Here is a 21,835-nt window from a genome sequence, read left to right on the forward strand (position 1 = left end):
ATTCTCATTCCAAATGGCTCTCACTGATTTTACGTTTTGGAAACAACAGCAGAAAAGCAAAGCACACAATTCAGGATCCAGGGAGAAAGGCTCGGCCACCCTCCCGCAGGGACACCCAGCCTCCTCCCCAAGCACGGCGCGCCCTCCCGGCGCGATGCGGCGCGCAGGCCCGGACAGGCCGAGGCGGGGCCTGCCGCTTTTGCCGCTGCGGCCTGGCTCCGCCTCGGACCCGCTCGGCGCGCAGAGGGCCGAGAGGTGCCGTGGGCCTTGGCGGAGTCTCAGCCGTCCCGACGGCGGGATGGGGCTGGAGACGGAGCCGCTGTTCCAGGCCTGGAGCTACTTCAGGCGGAGGAAGTTCCGGCAGTGCTCGGAGCTCTGCTCGCAGCTGCTGGAGGGGGCGCCCGGCGAGCAGGTAGGGGGCCGGGCCGGGAGGCCGAGGGACGGGGTCTCTACCTGTTGCTGCCGCCAGAGAAACGCGCTGCGATCTGTCGTTAGAGGGTGAGGCCTCAGCCAGAGCCATTGCGTGACCGGTTCCGGTGCGGGCCGAGGGACATCGATCAGCGCTGGGCGAGGTTTTGCGTCTCGCCGAGCTGCCCGGTTCTCCCCGCAGGCTACAGGCGGTGGGACGCCGCCTCAGGCATGCCCCGCTCGGTGCCCTGCCGGTCCCGGCGAGGCGCGCGGAGCTTGTGAGGGTGCGGCAGGTGAGTGGGGCTGCTGGAAGCCAGCTGTGGCAGGAGCGCGTCTCGGGGCTTCCGACACCACGCGCTGAGACTCGCCGGTGATTTTGAGCCGTTAAAGGAGAAAAAGCCAGCACCAGAAGAAAATCTGCTTACATGTGCTGTGGTCGATTTTATATAGCTGTTTGGGTATTGCTGCATGGACTAAAGTGCATAAGAGATGTCTGTCTTACTTCAGCTCAGATACAAGCGTTGGCACAGAGCAAAAGGTGCTGTCCTCCTGCTCCATTAACTCTCTCTAAATGCCAAGTTTCTAGAAACTTTGGATGTGTTGTGTGTTGTTAAGCACCTGTATTTTTTGCTGTTTGTGAATAATGTTCCTAGATTAGTTTTTGTATGCATGTAAAAAATTGTACTGCTAGATTTAGAAAACAGTAATTGGACTTTATCATCATAAACACTTTATATTATGTAAACTATGTCTCCTATAGCTGCAGAATTTAAGAATTTTGAAGGTGATCTCTTTTATCACAGGGGTAAAAAAATCTTTAAAGAAAGCTGTGCACTCATATGATTGGGTAATTTACACCATGTTAGGGTTGATATGTACAAGGTGCTTTCGTTTATGATATATATTGTAAGGCACCAGTAAAGAACCGCAAGCAGCTTGGACATGGGGAAATGGTTTCAGACTGAAGGAGAGAAGATTTAAATTGGGTATTAGGAAGAAGCTTTGTATCGTTAAGGTGGTGAAGCACTGGAACAGGTTGTCCAGAGATGATGTGGATCCCTTGTCCCCAGAGACATTCAAGGTCAGGCTCTAATGGGCTCTGAGCAACCTGATGTGTTGTGGTGTCCCTGATCATTGCAGGGGAGTTGGACTGGATGGCCTCTAAGTGTCCCTTCCAACTCAAACAACTCTATGAAAAACTTGGAATATCTTCTTTACTAAGAAAATCAGGCCTGAACAACAGATAAAATTTAGCATGCCTTCTGTGCATGTCAAAAACTTTGAAACTCGGTATGTGCTCTTCAAAAGCATGTTCCTGTTCCCAATGTTATGTGAGAAACATACTTTTATTCAGCAGTGTATTTCAAATCTACCTGAAAGATTAGAAGGAAATGTCTTTGGTTTCTGCAAACTTGAAATACATTTAGTTGGGCTGTTGCCTCGTTTTGTCTTCTTGAGGAATCCTTCTTATTTCCTGTTTAAGTGGCAATGAATGACTTAATTTTTTTTTTTAATGCTTCTTCTTAAGACTAGAAAAAATTTTTTGAACATTTAAAAAATGCTTGAAACACTATTTCGGTCTTTCTCTAAAAGTAGATTTCATAGCACAGTGCTCAAGTAAAGCATATGGCAAGTGTGCAGACACCAGCAAGTAGATTTTGCTTTATATAAATACTTCATCTTAGGGGTTCATAACAGTTCAGACCCTTACAAAAATATAAATGGAGAGCTGGTTAAGGGGTAATTCAGCTAATCAATGATTCTTTGGAAGGATTATGAAATATATTGTGCTTCATGGTGTGTTTTTATTTTCAAAATGAAATTATACACATATTTTTTTTGCTCGTTTGTTTTTTTGCTATTTTTCCTACCTGTTAATCTAAATGAAGAACACTGCTCCTGACAGAAGAAAAATCATTATTTATATCCCATTTGTTGTGGTGCTGCAGGTGGGAAAAACTAGAGTATTGGTTCAATATTCTGAAGAGTGCAGCTTTATTCAGTCTCAAACCAACTTGACAAACAAGTTATTACTCTTGAAATCTCTAAGTTAAACATTTGTAATGATCTAAGTTAAAATACAGCTTTAACATTCATGGCAGAGTTAACATAGAATGGAATGATGTAGTCAGATGTGGTCATATTATTTTACCTGTTATTGTAGTCAACGCAAAATCCTCCTTGGACAGATAACCAATAAAAATTAAGCCTGTATTTTATTTTTCTGCTTCATGTAAAGCCTTGTAGGTCTTCTCCCTAGCTGTGTTAGGGAGCACTTAACCACTCTTTACTTTCTAATGCTTGTTGCTTTCAGGTACCAACCAATCTGTTACATATTTACCCTGCTTGACTTCAGGTCTAGAGAAAACAGTGATGTGCCCCACAAATGTATTTTGTGTGCAGTTGAAATATCTCTAGCTATTTGGAACTTACTTAATACAACATAATGAAAAAACAGATCGCATTCATGTATTGCAGTGTTTACTTTGCATTTAATACAACTGTTACTTTTTATGAGATGTTCAAAAAATACTTAACTCCACTGTTGGACACTGAGGCAGTAAGAACTCAAATGAGTGATACATAGATCATTAAAGGTTGGAAAAGACTCCTAAGATTATTTAGTCCAACTGTCAAACTGTCACCACCATGCCTGCTAACCTGTGTTCCTGAGTGCCACATCCACACCTTTCTTGAACACCACGAGGGACGGTGACCCAACCACATCCCTGGGCAGCCTATACCAATACCTCACCACTCTGTCTGAGAATTTTTTCCTAATATCCAACCGGACCCTCCTCTGAAGTACATTAAACAGACAAGCCAGGAGAACAATTTTACATCATTCTGTGTTTATTCTAAAGGTAGCAGTTACATTTCTGAAGTTATGAATACAACAAAAGCAATCTCCTTAACCTCCTAGCAGGAAAATGGTGCTGTTGTCTATTCCCGTAAATTAAATTACTAGTATTTTATTATAATGTACAGAAACATTTAAAACTAGTATGTATATAATTTTGGGTACCTAAAGTGAAATATCTTGTTTATTATATGCTTAAAAAGCACATAACAGTTCTAAGTCCTTTGATGATCAAACCCTCATCTTCTATTATGGAAGTAGTTCTGCAAATCAGGCCCATTCTGGGTACCAGGAAAACAAACAGACAAATGATAACACTTATGGAAAGCTTGGATTAAGTGAGCTGTTGTGCCCTGCAAGGCAGTACTCAACTGCTGTAATCACAGTGCCATCTGTTCTCATCCTGTTGTCCCATATTTCATTAAGCACGTGCGTCCCAATCTCTGCAACCAGTGACAGAAGGACCTCAGAGCAGTAGGCTGTTCAGGGAGTCACTTTGAACAGCATTAGGAGGTGATACATACCGAGCCATAGGAGATGGTATCCTTTAAAGAGATACCCAGGAAGGGCTGAGTTAAACTGTGTTATGGTCTAGAACTTTTCTCGTGCTCGGGCAGCTAGCTTAATCCCTTGTAGAGCATGATTTAGCACTGATAAGTAAAAGAAGAGACTAACAGTGTATAATCTGTTCGCATGCCTGAAAGACCCTGCATTTCTGACAGCCTGTATTTCTGAGCCACATTGGCTGATCCACTAAATATCATCACTCCTTCTCCTTTGCAACTGCAAAACTGTCAGAAAGCTACAAACGACTGAATTCAGCTCTTTACAGTAGCCTGTAATTTTTGCCAGTCATGAATGTAATAAATACATTTTCTTGACTTGTTCTTAATTTGTTGCTCTCTATACATGTATCTTACTATTGAGTGTGCTTTAGAACATGGTAAGAGAAAGATGACTTGAAGAACTGAAAAATGAGTTTACTGACAGATGATCCAATTAATAGTTACATTTACAATTAATATAATTTGCAACTACAGTTAATTGATGTAGAACTCTTTGAACTCAGTCATCAGATGCAGCAGGTATTAGAAGCTTTTAGAGATATCATGTAGACCTCTTAGCCAACTGAGCTAAAAATCAGGAATTTTCTTCTGCAGCAGTATCAAATGCCATTATAAACATGCATTCTTATAAAACACATCAGTTAAGTCAAAACACTATAAAATTATTTATGTAATCATAAAGAGATCTTCATTACAAAAATGATCAACATTTTGATAGAACAATAATTACCTCCTATTGAGTTAGATTTTTGTGGAAGGCTAAAGTACTTTTTCTATACAATTTCTCCTGCATTTCTTCATTTAAGTAGAAAGAACATCATGTTTATTGAAGTTTATTTTGTTGCTGATAATCTTATCTCAGTGTCATGGTTTAGGTAAATGATAGATAAAACAGCATGTTCTTTGACTAACACTCAGGAATACAAACACAGAAAGCACTGATGTTCAATTTACTTATTTTCTATTGTAACCAAGTAGGCGTTGTCTTCTATGTTTATAGTAATAAAAATGACCTAGAGGAAATACAATCCGTGACAGTCTCTGTTGATGATCCCGATTAGTTACCTAATCTGATTACCATTCTTTGTTCCATATGTCAGATTCAAGGCAGTAAACCAGCACCGATGCATGAGGTCTGCTCTAGTTTAACAAAAAAAAATAAATTACCTAATTTATTACAGGTGTCCTGCCTTTAACTTGATGAATTGTATACTGTAAGGATTTGCTCTTGTTCATTTGTCCTTTCTTCTCTCAAAGTGTAATTTCAACTACTGTTACTTGCATACTGTTTTCTGTAAGGTCATGATAAAAGTAACACATTTACATGGACTGTGATGTGAAAAAAATATCTTCAAATGAAATCAGTTATCATTCAAAAGACCAATTACTATGTTTATGTATAAAAATTAGTGATTTATACTGGGATGTCACTGTTCCTAGGTCATGTATTTTGTATTTCTGCTCTTGAGAGGTATTTTCGGGATGTACTGATTTTAATATCCAGCATGAATTAAGTAATTCAACTGAAAAACATTATAAAATAAAGGTTCTCGTTTCATTCTTTCTTCTAGGCTATGAGCATCAGAAGGCATCATTTTTCTAAATATTTTTGTTCTTAAAAAAAAAAAAAAAAAAAAAAAAAAAAAAAAAAAAAAGACTCTACACATTAAGTTTACTTTTAAAATGCCCTTAGTGGATTTAGAGATCCGTGTTAAATCCTTCCTTCATTGCTTTTGCAATCATATTAATTTCAAAGGAGCTTTATATGTGTAAATGAAGAATAAATTTGACCTTTTGTTTTGAGATACAAGCTTATAGGGCAACACTACTTGTTAATCTTCTCAAAGAAATCTTTACTCTGAATCTAGTTCCACTGGATTACTTGCATGAGTAGCAACTACTGGATCCACCTATGTTAAAAGACATTGCATTTCAATATTGTTTCTCTTGTTTCTATTTAAAATCTTGTTATTTGCTATGTTAGTTTATCACAATACATGAACAGCACACACTAGCACCTACAATTAAGACAGAACAATGTTTTTAGGAAATATAGTTGATCTGCTTTATTTTTTTCCCCACTGGTGAGGGTTTTGCTTTCTGAATTTTTCAGCATGTGAATGCTCCTACATAACCACTTTGAGCTGATTACTTTTTCTTTAAGCTAAAGAGCAGAGCCTGAATTAAGATACACAGCTGTAACATCAAGGCATTTCTGAGTTAGCATTGACATAATATTCCTGACCTTGCCCATCTTAGTTACTATAGCACATATGGTATGGAAGATCACCTACTGCTCTTTAACAATTTTTCAGTACACCAGATATGCTGTAACACTCAGACACAATAGAATGAATAAAATGCAAGCTGAAATATCATATTGTCCTTTTCTTTATTGCTTAGCTAGAACAGCTTGTTTTATAGGGAAAAAAAACTGCATAAATGTAACAACATTAAAAGAACTTGGAGTTCATTTAATCAAGACATCTAATATTTAAAGATATTTCCGTGCCTTACACAAGTACAGGTACACCAGACAAACCTCCATTAATGTTTAGCTCCATGTTTTCCATTAATATTTAGTTTAGTTTCACACACTCCAGCACTGCTGAACAAATTTATTTCAAATGCAGCATGAAGAAAGATGTGGGAGCATTGCTAGTGCTGAAGCTTCCTGCTGTCATGGAATTGATGGAGTAAAAATGCTCAGATTGGAAGTCATAGCCCATGTCTTATACTTCAGTGGGAAGTAAGGAGCATGCCTCACCTTTCTCTTGTTGGTGAGCATGAATCAGCAGGGTGTCCTTGCAATAGGAGCTAACAAAACATTGAACAACAACATAAATATGATGACAGCTACACAAACTTTTATAAATCACACGTCCTTTTGTTAGTATTTAGCTACATTCACCTCAAGTTTTAAGCATCCACAAGTTTCTACTGGTTAGTTTGTGAAGTTCCTTTGTCTGGATTTCTCTTTTAGTTTATTGGATGATGCACAAAGACAGCGTGATTGTCTGGCATGCAATGAACACATCACTTCCATCATAAGTGTACAAAAAATCTGTATTACACAAAGAAAATTCCTTTTATGCACCTGAGAGACATCAGTGTCAGCACCACTAGCAGTTAATAAGGTTTTATTATACAGGATTTCTAAAGCACATGTCTTAATCAAATACTTAACTATTGAGAGATTTGCTTATGTCTTGCATTGCTTTATTTTTTAAATGAAAATAGACCATCTTGCAGTTTTGTTCATCAGTAATCTTAGTTTTGGCAAACATGATAACAGAAACAAGAAAACATATGGTACCTGAAAAAAAAAAAAAAAAAAAAAAAAAAAAAAAAAAAAAAAAAAAAAGCACTTGCTGTAAGTCTGCTTTCATTTTGTAAATTACTGCTGAACTCAGGAATATGTAAGTTAAGGTAATGCAATAAAACGGAAATTTGGATATATGTATCTCAGAAGGTGTTTGTGCAAGATGAGGAGGTCACAATATTTTGTTTTAGTTTTGCAATTCCTTGTTTTATCTAATCATTGTTCTTATTGTTTAATATTTCTGTTCTTTAAGTTCTCTGTCTTCTCTTTCAGGAGCATGATACTGGATACTCTGCATTTCAGGTAACACTCTTCCCATTAATATAATTATTAGGTGCAATAATTAGGAAAAAATCTATTGTACTGAATAATACTTTTTTAATTGTTACATCCTTGATGATATAAGTGTGTTTTTCATCATTGGTAAGGCAAGAGATTTAATAAGAGGTATTTTAAATAGGCATGCTTTACAGTAAGTAAAGTTATTTGTTTCATGTATTTCTTTGGATTTATTCAGCAGTTCAGTAGCTCAGCACTGAATCTGTATTGAAAAGAAGGGCCTTCATCATCTGGTGAGATTGGGAAAAAATACAACGTGTATTTCACAAATAGAACATTTATGTTCTCAGGTTTATGTTTCCGGTAATGTAGTGTAATGGTGGGCTGTTAGCTCTGCCCTTCCTGTTCCTACAGCTCATTCTCCTTGCCTGCCTTTTCTGTAGATTATGAAACCCTGAAGCTGCGTGGTGATGCTTCGCTCAATTGATGTAAGACAGGGTAATTGAATAGTTTTCATTCTGCCCATATTACTGCTAGATTACTGCACTGGGAAGAATAGCAATGTGCAGATTGCAGCTTCTTTTAGCTCTAGCCCACAATATTATGTTTTACAAGTCTCTTATTAATTCCAGTGAAGTCATATAAGTTGTTTGCATACAAGATGATTTAAAGGAACTACTGATAGATATCTTTTTAACTTTAAAAATTATGCTTCACAAGGTAGTTGCTACATACTGTTGTTGTTAAGGTTCTATAGTCTATGGTATAAAATTTGTGGTAATGAAGCATTATTGCAATAATGGAACCCCAAATGAAAGGGAAATGAAAATGTGTTCAGATTTAGATTTTAAGTTTTGATTTTTTTTTTTTTTAAAAACTTGATTTTTGGCCTTTTCAGGAACAAAGGAAAGATACTTATTTGATTCACCAACAAATCAATTCCAAGGAATTAAGTGAAACACAAGGGTATTTAACATCAACACTCTTCTTTCTGTAGTTTAGGCTTCTAAAGGAATACTGTAGTACATTTATTGTATTATGATGCCTAAGTGCTACAGTCAGAAGGGTCAACGTGGTAGAACAGCAACACAGGGGCGTAGGAGCAAAGAGACTAACACAAATGGAATGATATTAAAAAGGAAAAGTGCTCACCCATCTCTGAAGATTGAGGTTTGCAGGGAAAACTCCACAAAGAAGGGATCTCCAACCAGAGATCCTTCCAGAGTGGCAGTCAGCCTTTAAATGGGGTCTAAGAGAGGTGCAGCCAGCCTCCACCCCTTCTGGTCACATAGCTGAATTGCCTTTACCTGTGCCCCCTGGGCTGACCATCTTTTTCCCAGGTGCTCAATCAGTGATTCATTCTGTGACTTAACAGTTACCATACAATAACACATTCCTTCCCAGTTTAGTACTTGTGATTGTATGGTTATGTTCTGATTACGAGGCAAAAATGCAAGTCTCCTTATAAACACCAGGCGCATGGCTTGTCACAGAACTAAAAATATGGATCCCGCAGAGAGAGAGCAGATAATACAAATGAAATCTGATATAGCAGTTTGAGTGGACAAACTTGTGCTAGCTAGAGATATAAATAATATTTTTATGTTGCTACTTGGAAATACATGCACTTATTGTCTTGGCTATTTGTGATTATGTTAGTCTTCCTCTCAATGTTGGCAATGTGGCTCTTCCAGTTTTATGCTTTGCTTATTTTAATTTTAGTTGGCATTTTTTAGTTTCTGCTTTAGTTTCAAACTCTTGTAGGTTTCTGCTGAGCAAAATGTCTGTGCATTAGAATATGGTTAATTACTATAATTGTGTACTTATGAAGAAAAATGTTAAATTTTTTCTGGATAACCAAAAACTGCAACACAGAAGGTAGGTTTCTAAACCCAGGAATACCGGTATAAATTCTCTGTGTAAAGCCTGTGAGAGATGAAATTACTGAGCTTTGAACCATGCATGTGTTACGTGATAAAGGACATCTTTATGAATAAAAGGCACCCAATATTTCTGTGAGGGGTCTGTTTTAAAACAGAATGGTACATCTGTGACGTTTTCTTTTAAAAAGTAAATCAAGTCACATACTGTAGTTATAATAAAGTTTTGTGACTTCTTATGAATAAACAGCAAAGATTTTTATGGGCAAAAAGAATATCAAAAGTTTCACTTAATTCTTCTTTTAAAAAAAAAAAAAAATCTTTCCTTCATCTCCCTTTGTGTTTATATATCAATGTACATTTATAATTCCATTTTGCAAGCCATGATTTTTCAGATATTCAGAAGGACTCTGTGTATATGTAGTAATGATACTTTTGTTTCAGATGGGTCATATTACTAGTAGTTAAGATTTTTTTCCCAAGGTAAATGTCATATTTCTGTAGTTTAAGTAATGAATTTGACATTTTTCTCTGTCTTGCTGCTGTGATCAAGGGTCCTTACACAAACATTGCTGTAGGCAATACTCTGATCTACAGTGTGGTTACTAATAAAGGAATAGTGCATGAAATTCAAGGTTGTTAGCTGTGAAGCCCCAAAATAGGAGCTGAAGACTGTAAAAGCAGCATAAGAACTATTTTTCATCACAGATTTGTGTCTGAAAATCAGAAGACATACTGCTTTTAAAAACATGTTTTCTGGTCTTTGTTATTGGGAAAATCAGAATGATACATCTATGTCTGTGTTAAGAACTGTCCTGATTAAGTGATTAGAGAAGTTGCTACTTTCAATTCCCAGAAAAAGATCCTTAGTATGAGCAGCTTTTTGTATCTTTATTAATAGATAAGTGTTTGACTTATCCTGAGAGCTCTAATTTCAGCATATTCTCTATATAGACTCGATTATGTTCACTTCAGACATGTATGTCTTTGAAAAAAGCAGAGTACCAAAAAGGTGTTTTTTTTTTTACAAAACAATCTCAAACCTACGTAGTTTTCTAGAATAATGAAAAATGGTTAAGGATACTGAATATCTAACTGCAAATATAAATGATAGTTACAGATTGTCAGTCAACATAAGAATAAACAAAAAGATGATAAAGCAAATCTGGATTATGTCTGGCTGGCCTACATTCAAATCATCCTGCCCTGTTCCTTCTTATTTGAACAAAGGTTTCTAATTGTGCCTGAACTGGCTGCCTAAATACCTTCTTAGCTCCTGCTTGGGAGAAAATGAGAGCTAAATATTTTAACATTTTTAAGTATACTTTTTTTTTTTTTTTTTTTGGCAGGCAATTATAACGCTGCCTAGAAAAATTACATGATATAAAGGTAGATGAAGGCATGGTCTGAGAACTGATGAACAAGAGGTGTTGACTTGACTTACATCATGAAATCTATCTGTTATTTAAAGAATAAGCACTTGCATGTATTTGACCTTCAGTTCCATTAAAAGTAGCATCACTCTATTTCTATTCTGAAATGCTTCCTTAGCAAATATTAATGGTTCTTGGGTTGTAGCCCATGTCAGAAAAGCAACAAATCAGATTATTTTGATAAAAAAATTTACTTTGGAAAATTTATGATGACCTTTTCAATATCTGAAGGAAGACCAGTGGTTGATCTTTTGGCTCACTTTATCAGGCCGGTTCTATGAGTACATTTCAGAGATACCAAGTTATCAAGGAAGTGATTGGATTTATGGTTATTTTGTTGGTACTGCTGTATGAAGTACCAACTGGTACTGTTTGTTTTCCCCCCACTGATTTGCTCTCTCTGCAGACTACATGAGAGTTGTCACATAGTGTAAGATTGTGCTTGCCTTTCCACATTGCTCACATCCCCAAGACACTTAATGCAGCAATTTGTCAGTTAAGGTCACTAACAAGTTCTCCAGTAATCTCACAATCTGAGATATGCAGTCTATAGATTTTACAGCTGATGCTCTGAACAAAGGAGTTTTAGATTATCTTTTTAAAGGCTTGTAGATACTTAATGCTACAGTAATTACAAGATTACTGGTTAAAAGATTTTCCTTCTTTCTCCACTGATGCCTTGGAAAGGCATTACTTTGCATTATAATGGCTTTACTTACCTTCCTCTCCCATCCCAATATAAATAAGGTGTCTGTTGGCTGTGGGTTTTGAAAAGCACTTGTAGCTGAGTATGTCTTCAAGAACTTGAGATCTCAGTTGCCCATGACATAAATTAGTCCTAACTTTCATCAGGCATGAAATTCTGTCCTCCAGATTCAGTGACTATAGCTGTTCCACTCCAAAAGAGTTGTCTAAAGTCTAATCCCCTTTTTAACTCTGTCAAGCAACTGTATGATTAGAGTAGTAGGAAGGCCACTAGTATGCTTGCCTTGATTGGCAGGACAAGCAGCACATGAGCCTACTGGACCTACTTGACTATGTAGGTTCCCCATGTGCTGAGGCCACACTTGAAGCTGCACTTTTGTCCTGAATGTTAAGCAACTCTGACTGCACATGCAGCATTAGGTCTGCTTACAGTGAATGTTCAGCTGTACCCAATTGTTAAAATCAATAGCTTATTCAAGCTTACTAAGGCTTTGTTATTTTATTTTAAAAGGCAAAATTGCTGTTTAAATTATTTAATTAAAGGTGCTTTTCCTTTTCCTTTATCCTTATTCAGGCTGCCTGGAGCCTGAAAACACGAGCTTTGACAGAAATGGTATATGTGGATGAAATTGAGATGGATCAAGAAGGAATAGCAGAGATGATGCTAGATGAAAATGCCATTGCTCAAGTCGCACGTAAGAACAACTTTCTCTTAAGTATGTTGAAGCAACAGGAACTGTTCTGGTCAGGATTGACATCAGTCATGAAACAGTATGTGCTGAGGTGAGGTGATGTATTATGGTTTTAGCTATTGTTGCGAGGATAGTTTTCAGTTGCTTTCTGATTGCATTGATCACATGATTTTGATAAGTTTAGGCCTGGATTTTAGACAGCATTTTGTCAGTTTTTCTTCTAAATCCCTGTACTCACTAGGTTTTTTTTCCCATAACTTGATTTCTTTTACTCCTTTCTGGCTTCTTCTCCACTGGGAAATGAGAGAAATATATGCCCTTTATGCACTATGAATCCCATCCTTGTTCCTAGTTAATTTTAGTTAATTAGTTAATTTTAGATAGAACCACTACCAGTGACTATTGCAAGATGACAGGCAGAAATGCTTGATATCAGTCTGGCTTAAGAAAACTAGAAAGTATTTAGATTGAGTTAAAGGTTATCTGTTTGCACAAGTCTAACTTTCTGCTTGAGCAGTGAAATGGTGGTGTCTCAGAGGTAATTACATCCTGAAGATGGGAGAAAGAGAGAAGAATGAAAAAAAGGGCAGACGTGAGGTTTTATACTGGTGAAAAAATAAAGTCAAGAAACTAGCTACATATCAGTATAACTTCAGTTCTTTGAAATGTTTGAAATAAGAACTGTTCATAAGTACATAGATAATAAATAGATGACTTGTCAAGAACTGCCTTTTTTAACATAAATCTCGTTTCCTTCCGTACATCTTGACAAAGCAGTGGACACATGAGCAAACAAATATATATCATACCATGCTTTTAACCAGATTTTTAAAATCAAGTCTTAGATATTCTTATGGGAGGCTACAAAAATGATAATAGCATATCAATAAACGTGATGGAAAATCTATATTAATGATCTAGTAATTCTTAATGATCTAATGTCAAAACATTAGAAGTTGTGAGAAGGCCTGCCCTGCAGCTGAAGGCTTTTGCCAAGTCCAGGTGTTATTCTAACCCCAGGTAGAAAATAAACCATTTTAAAATAGCTTGATCTTATAATTCCAATAGCCTTTATTTCTTAAATACTATTCTGAGATGTTCTTCTTGAGAGGACAGTCTGTAGTATGTGTACAATGACAAAATTGCCTGCCTTCCCTGAGAAGGGTTCAAATAATAACTTAAACTAATAAAATGAAAGTTGTACAGATACTAGAGAAGAGTTATTTGAAATCAATAGCATTTCTTTAGGAAAAGTAAAGAGGAGCAGCACATACTTCACATCTGTAGAAAAAGGATGAAAGACAGAACTACAGGAGTAATATACAGAATATTAGTTTTTCCCGTGTTCATGATGGCCAGTTTCTTGCAATAATCTAACAATTTACTGATTGTGCAGTTTGTTTCTTCTTGTCTTCCTTCTCTGGTGCTATGACTGCCCAGTTTGAGCAAGGAAATCTTCCATTTATTGGAAGACATAGGCATTTTTTAAAGACCCTTGGAAAGAGTGCAGTATCTCAAGTTGAAGTGAGCAATGCTCTTATTTTATAGGACCAGGAACATCTTTGAAACTCCCTGGAACTAGCCAAGGTGGAGGCCCCAGCCCAGCGGTTAGGTATGTCACCTTTTTTTTTTTTAATATGATCAGTTGCACGTAAGCAAATCCTAAATTTAGCTTCTAAAAATGAAATATTTCAGATATAAGTGCTTAAACTCTCCGTCAGTAAATTCCAGTTGACATGAGGATAATGTGCTTAATATCTTCAGGCCAGTAACTCAGTCAGGAAGACCTATTTCAGGATTTGTGAGACCAAGTACACAAAGTGGACGGCCAAGTACTATGGAACAGGCTATAAAAACACCTCGAACAGCTCTAACAGCTCGTCCAGTCAGTAGTGCTTCTGGGAGATATGTCAGGCTAGGAACGGTAAGTTGCCTGACTGTTCTTAGAAAGACAGCTTTCTTGATCATTGCATCTGGGACAGATGACTTTGTATTTGAAATAAAGCTGCATCTAAACTCTGTTGGAAGGACGTCAGCATTTTTATTTAAATTGTTTCCGGAGTCAAGTGTAGAAATATTACCTCATTAGTTTGCTAGTCTGTTCATGAACAAAATATACATCAATCCACAGGTTCACAAAAATTAACAGAAATCCACAAATTTACAAGTTTTGTGAGACCAATTTTTATTCACTGAAGATTAGTGAAAGGACTATAGCATGACTTTGCCATAAGCATGCTGAAACCTCCAAGTTTTTTAGTTTAGTACAAAGCAATTACTAATCTCTCAATATCTACCACTTCATCAGATAAAGAAAATAAAGTATATTAGTTTGATTCTGATCTGTTGGCCAAATTAATACACTGCAACTGGCATGAATGTTTACTACCAATTAACATCATATTATTTACAAATTCTCACTATCATGAGTATGAACTGATCTCCTTAAACCTGTCTGGAAGATTTTTTTTGTCCCATATCTCACCTGACTTCAGTCCATATAACTGCGCAAGCTACATGCCTTGGCACACTGTGGAAATAGTGAAGAGAGGGAAGTAAAAGGTAATTCCAGAATGTAGTTCATGCAGCCTTTTTCAGGGTGTGTATGGGAGTAGGACATATTCCTGACTTTCAGAATAGATGAAAATCACTAAGACGAATCCCTATCACAAAGCAGAATACATATACAACTGCATTGTTTTTCATCTTTTTGGTATATTGCTAATATTTTCATAAATTTCTGGAAAAGTGTAAGGGTTCTTCCCACTTAAAAGCCTGTTTCTTCCCTTCAGGCTTCAATGATAACAAATCCAGATGGCCCTTTCATAAATGTGTCTCGACTGAATTTATCAAAGTATGCTCAAAAACCCGAACTGGCAAAGGTATGTAACTATTTTGGTTATCACTGTGATATCTGTTTCTAATTTTCTGGCATCATTCTTATGAAGCTGTACATGGGATTGGGCACAGAAACAATGAAGAACTGTGTTCAAGATGTAAAATTGAGAAAAATTGTATCTTACTTATCTTTTATGCTCTGGCAGTGGTTAGCAGGCTTGAAATTAAAAATATAAAAAAAGTGTCAAGAGGAAAAAAACACAGCAGAATACTCCTAAGTTAGCTTCCCCATTCTAAAACATTAGTTAATATGTTTTCATATGTGGTTAGCAATTCATTTGCTTTCTCAAGCTGCTTTTTAAAACTTGATTTAGATAGTAATTTCTAGTCTTGCTAAATAATGAAAGACTTGCAAACTATCATATCCACTGCAGGCAACTACAAGCCAGTTCTTTTTCATTTTGGAAGAAACTGCAGGTCTTTTGTTCAGTTATGCTCTTGTTAGCAATCACTCAGCACACATATTATTCTTAACCCACTAGAGTTTATAAAATAGGGAGAATGTAAGAAACCTGGAAGGATTAAGGAACACAAGATACATCTCTAGGAAATTAAGCTTAGATCTTCTTAAAGACAGCTAGGTTTTATTTTTTCTTTGATAAATGTATATACTATTTAAGTAGGTAGGTTAACTTTCAGACAAAGTATTTATTCTTGGCAACAGCTCTCAAGAATGCAAAGCAGATATTTTTAACAATTTTTTAATTGGCATTTTCTGGGAAGATGGAGTAACTCTGTCCTTCAATTTCATGTGAAAAGAAGCTTAAGCCAAAAAATATAAATCAGCAGTCCTCATGGAAACATCCATAGGCAGCAAGTGTACTTGTCAGTATTACAAAGCTAATACATTGTGACATTAATGTTTCACATAGAATGTAAGATCTGAGTTTAAATTTGGATCTACATGGATTTATAACTTTTTTTTAACAGAATAAGACAGCATTAAGGCTAAAGCTAAAGCAAGGAGGTGAGACTACAGACTGTACTTTTGTGTTTAGTATCATTGAAGTTTTAAAACTCTTTGAGCTGTCACTTCTCTGAGGTGCAAGATAACAAAAAATCCTACAGTTCTTAAATTCACATAGCTACTTTTTGTATTCATGTTGGTATTTACTTCTCCTATATACTTCTTCCTTATGTTTGGAAAGTGTGTGCATCATCTCTTTTAAAATTAGAATATCTATTTTTAAATTGCTTGGCTATGTCCTGCTTGTTTTTGAAATATAAAGGAATGGACAAAGTTTGCTAAGTCACTTGTCTCTGCCTGTAGCTAGCATCAGCCCTGTGAAGGACTATTGCAGGAAACACTATATTAGATGTAGGACTTATCACCTGTCCCCAGAGAGAACTGCTATTAATTCTCTGTTAGCAGTTGGTTGCTGCTAGGAAACAGGAAGTTTTATCTTCTTTAGCTTTTGGTTTTTTAATAGAATTACTAAGATAATTCTAGTTATTTTTATCTACGTAAATGTAGAGTCATTTAAATCCTTTTGAAGGTCATGTATATAGATAGATAGCCACAGTAAATTCCTCATGCTGGCCATCCAAGAAAATACCATCTTAATCACTTTTAGATTTACTCTTGCTGATTTTTTTCCTTATTATTGAACTAGTAGAGGAGGTGTGCTACTCCTTCTTAGTTTTCCATTCTTTTGCTATTTTCACTTCTATTTACCTTATAAATAAATGTCTATTCTAATTTTCCTGTAAATGCATTTTTAGTAATCATTCTTTACTTTATTTGTTCATCTGTGCAGATGCATTTCTGAACAGAAGAAAAGTTGTGGTTTACTTCCTCACCAGACAGGACAACTTATTTGTAGTTTTCTAGTTTCCTGAAGGTGGATCTGGGCTAACATTTTCATCTAGGGAAGTTTAGGTTTTTGTTTTAATGGATACTATGAGCAGCAATTAAGACCTGAGATTTGCATGGTCAGAAGGGTCAATTTTCCAAAAAAATCACACTATTCAGCCATTACTGTCTTACTACATTTCTGGCTTCAAGACTCCCTTTAGAAATCTAGTTTCTTCCAACATCATTATATTCACTTTAAATACCAACTCTGTTAGCTGCTATGTATTTCTTAGTATTCCAGTTTAGAACAGCTAGAAGGTAGTACTAGCCATTTAGTTTTGTAAGGGGCTAATCAAAAACTAAGCAAAAATGCAATTGTTGTAGTATTACTAGCAGTTAGCATAGCACAGGAAACATGTTACTATTTTAAGCTTTGTTATGATTATGGTGTGTATGAATTTCAGAAACGCAATATCGTTAGCATTTATCATTTATGAATAAAAAGGCATTTTTTCTTTTACAGATCCCCAAATTTCGTAGCTTATAGATTGTTTTGGTTTTTTTTTTCTTAAGACATGTAATGCTCAGCTTTACTTTTAGTTTTAAGGACCAAAGCTTAAAAACGCTAATCTCTTGGATCAAGTTAAATTAATTTCCTGTAATAACAATGTAGCACATCAACAGATTCTGTCCGTTCAGGTTTTAGTGAAATGTATATTTCAGCTGCTGAAATGTATAAATATAACTGCTTGCACAAAGAATTATTTTCTACCGGATGTAATCAAGATTCTGAATTACTTTTAGATAACATTTACTATTTTTCACCTTCAAATATAACTGTTTTAAATATTCTTCTGACAGGCACTGTTTGAATATATTTTTCACCATGAAAATGACGTTAAAAATGTGAGTAATTCATATATTCCATTTTCAGTTTTTATTAAGTATCATTCCGTTATTTCTTTTAGTATTCTATTCTATTAAATTGAGGATCCAGGTAGTGCATCATGTCTTAATACAGAAGTGCAAATACCAAGATATTGATTATTCCCTTTTCTTTTTTTTTTTTTTTGAAAAGCAAAATATTCTAATACTGTAAAAGTAGATCCCTTATCTATCAATATGGTAAGATTCCCATACTTAATGATTTCACATTTACAGAATTTACTGGAGTCTGAGCAGTAGTACACATCAGGTTATTGAACTGTCTAGAAGATTCAGAGCATTCAAGGCCTGACATTAAGTGATAGGACATAGCCTATTACAAGAAGAAGGTGAAGGTCAAGTAGCTAGTTATTGTCATGAGCATTGTTTGACATCTCAAGCCACTGAGATTGTTGCTTATGCATTTGAGTGGGTGGAAATGAAATGTATTAACTACAGAAAAATAAAATATCAAAAGAAGTTTGGACACTTTTAGAAATGTAATTCCATAGCATTGAGATATTCTGTAGTCTCACGGGAAAGAGTATATTGTCCATACCATTGTCTATAACATATTTTCTCCACAAGTTTTCCTAATGACATAGTTTGCTGTTCAAAATTTTTCTTCTGCTGTTCTTCATATGTTGTTCCACTGAGTTGGAAGATCAAATTTGAGTACAAATTTAAGCTTTGTTTAAGCTTTCAGAAATAAAGGTTGCAGATTTTTTTTGGCAGCTCATCCAGGGAAATAATTAGTTTACTGAATAAATAAAGTGTCAGAATATTTCCGTACTCTATTGGATATATGTATCGAGTTGAGATAGAATCAAAATTTCTGCTTGAAGTTTCTATCAGAGAATTGCTAGTGTCAGTAGTGCATTCTGCTGGACTCCTAACTGGTGTGTAATTAGATATGAAGTTAAACACCAATGCTACATCTTTGATACTGTCATTTTCCACAATTAATAACACATAAATATATTCAGTTGTTGACAGCGCAGATCAGAATCAATTCCAACTGTACTGCTACGTGGAGCTTTTAATCTAGTATCAAATGATTCTAGTGGTACACTGTCAATTTATTGCATAGCATTTTTCTAAGAGGATTGAATTGCAGTGCACTGTTAATCCAAAATATGGTTGAACCAGTAAGTGCAATTGTCAGATACATCAGAGAGAAACTGCAGTTAGCATTTACATGTTCTCATAATCAACATCAAGGGCCTGTTTTTTATGCCTCTAATAATTGGAACGCTCTTTGTTTGTTACTTGGAACTCTGTTCACTAAGAATTGGTCACAGAACGTAACCCATACTTGAAGGATCATTAGTCTGGTCAGATAATTTCATATAATGCGAGTAATCTTCAAGCGCTCCAAAAAAAAAAATGCTCTTACAAGAATTCTACTGCATGTGCTTTGAAATCTCTGCTGAGAGTCCAGGATTACTGACTGACTTATAAGAAAAGTTTTGACTGTGATTTTATATGCACCCTAGCCACTTCAGTAAATCTTAAAACAAAGAAGTGTTGGTGTTGCTTAGTCACCACTATTTATTGTATAATGATAGAGGGCTTGACACTTTTGGTTAATGATAGCATTTTGCCCATGAAAAAAAAATATGTCTTAGTTCACAGTACAAGGTGCCTTTAGTTTGCAATGGCTTTTACTAAAGTTTTTTTGGGACTGTTCAGTTTGCTTACTCATGCTTGAATCTATTTATCTTTTGTTCTGCTCTTTCTTCTCTACTATTTTCAATGCAGTTCAGTTCTCCAAGCTGTCCTTCCTTCCTTTTGAATCTCATCCGTGTGAAATTTTCATGAACTGAAAAGTAAATAATTTCTGCTTTAACTCAGCTGTGTCACTGTTTATTCACCCTTGCTAACAAAAACATTTCACTGATTCGTTTTCTCCCTTCTCCCTGAAAAGACTGTGATCATTTTGGATTCAGTAGACATGTTAATGGTTTAAAAGTTGACTGGAATCTGACTTGACCATGCAGCATTCAGTTATATTTCTTGCATCTTTGGAAAAAACAGCTTTCTGCATAAGATGAGAAGAAAAAGCTTGGAAAGGGCTTAGATCAAACCCTGGGAAATTGGCTCAGTGTGACTGCACTGATGGAAGAGCCTCTACTAGCAATCTATCTGCATGGATAGAATTTAAAGATGATTTCCTGCAGTTTTACAAATAAAACACAAAAGTAACAGTGAGGGTATATGTTCCTTCATCACCCTGCTGATCTGAAACAGTGTGTTTTCACCTGCATTATTATTTTAAAAGCAATGGCAGCAGTTCTATTACTTTGCTTCTGTTTAGTATTCAACCAGTCTATAGAAAGAAAAAAAACGTCGTGGCAATTTCAGTTGGGAATATCATTAATCAGCGTGCATTCAACCACACAAATAACGTTAAGAAATCAGTTTAAATTAACGGTAAATATATCTGTAATCTATCAATTGTCATAACGTGGGGGAAGGAAGAAGAGCAGGGAGCTTATTCGGCATGTGGAAATGCACTCAAAAATTCTTTCGTCTACCTTAATGAAATACTAATACTTCTAATACTAATACTTATCTGAAGAAACTCCTATTACCCTATCCATTATTGTTCTTTACTTGTTCTGTTTTGAAGACATACACTTTCTATATTCCTTGAGTATTTCTAAATGCCATTTTATGGTCTGTGTGCCGTAAGAGCAGAGCAGTTGAAAAGACTTGACCAGAAATAGTTGAGTTTCTACTTATTTCAACAGTAGTCCATGACATTGTATCCTACCACAGTTTGTAGGTAGATGATGAAAGCCACATATTTTGACTTGAGGCAGAACAAAGAATGTACGATATGTCCTTGGGTCCAGAAATAAAAACCCGTGATGCACTCTTGTTCTTTATAATAATTTGAAGTTTATACACTTCAATACAAATCTATTTATAATGGAATTATGTAAGATCTACAAACCACAGAATTTCAGAAGACACTCATCCAAATAAATTGTTTTAAATGAACCATGGTTGATGTCATTTACTCAGCTGTTTTCTAGATTATCGTGTGTCAGCTTGCCTGTATGTAAAAATTTAGTCAATAACAGTTGCTGGGAGAATTGTTTCTATCCAACATCATGTTAAAGAAGCAATAGATGCCTCCTATTGTTTCCATGTATGTAATTTCTTGGTGCGTGCACAATGCCAAGAATGAAATAACCGAGTTTGAAATAAATATATGTTTACTGATTTAATTTTGCAGTACCACAGTATAACACATACATAATATAATACAGCTTGTAGGACTGTGGTAATATAGCACAGTTTAGTTAAGGAGAGTAATTGTTAAAAAAACAAATTGAGTCTTAAATTTAGACTTTAAAAAAAGTCTCAGAATCATGCTAAATATAGCATGAAAGACCTCCCAGGATTAAGGCTGTTGATGATAGAGACTCCTGCATATAAGGAATAAATATGCTAAATGTTCTAAGAGTCACAGTCTCAGCTGACCAGTATTCCCAGATGATATATACTAGTTTGTAACTCTATCTTAAAATTAATTAAAACTATTTCACAATCCTTTTTTTCTTTTTTTTTTTTCCCCGCTACATTACAAGTAAAAATCCTTGAAAGTAGGTAACAGTATCTGTCAATCTACAGTCTTCACTGTCTTTCTCTATGAGATATTACTATGACTGTACCAATACTCAGCAATACACAGGGCTGCAGGACGCTTTGAACACTTAGTACTGTTATTATAGTTTTTAAATGAATGTGCTGTGCAGTTTGAACATTGATTTGTACCTAAACTGTGTGATTGAAAAAGAAGTTTGTATCAGAATGAAGTTCAAATATTTTGAAAGTTTGTTTTAACAAACTAACATTTCAAAGGCCACATTGTCAAAAGAATTCATTGTAATACCATCAGAAATTCTTAACTACTGGTGTGCAGGAATCTGATGCTGATATGCATGAAGACTTTTTGGGCAAACACTGCAGAAATGTTGATAATATTTGTGGGTTTTGTGATTACATGTAAAAGATCAGGAATAGGATATTCCTACTCCTTTCTCATTTCCTTAACAGAAAAA

The 21,835-nt window shown here is 35.7% G+C and overlaps 1 protein-coding gene across 5 annotated transcripts in view; it reads left to right on the forward strand.

Moving 5' to 3' along the window:
• Window positions 1-298: 298 nt before the first annotated feature.
• TTC8 (tetratricopeptide repeat domain 8) overlaps window positions 299-21,835 on the forward strand; it is a gene marked incomplete at both ends in the record, with an annotated part of 36,155 nt that continues 14,618 nt past the window's right edge. For 2 of the 5 annotated variants that reach the window (XM_079537807.1, XM_079537808.1), the window contains 6 exons: window positions 299-412; window positions 12,028-12,148; window positions 13,694-13,757; window positions 13,910-14,069; window positions 14,938-15,027; window positions 17,700-17,744. In XM_079537807.1, the coding sequence (XP_079393933.1) occupies window positions 299-412; window positions 12,028-12,148; window positions 13,694-13,757; window positions 13,910-14,069; window positions 14,938-15,027; window positions 17,700-17,744 (594 nt within the window). Of the gene's footprint in view, window positions 413-7,429; window positions 7,460-12,027; window positions 12,149-13,693; window positions 13,758-13,909; window positions 14,070-14,937; window positions 15,028-17,699; window positions 17,745-21,835 lie in introns of all 5 variants that reach the window. The other 3 variants (XM_079537809.1, XM_079537810.1, XM_079537806.1) reach the window with 2 other exon arrangements.

This window comes from Tetrao urogallus (assembly GCF_951394365.1).
Source record: "Tetrao urogallus genome assembly, chromosome: 6".
NCBI classification, from domain to species: Eukaryota; Metazoa; Chordata; class Aves; order Galliformes; family Phasianidae; genus Tetrao; species Tetrao urogallus.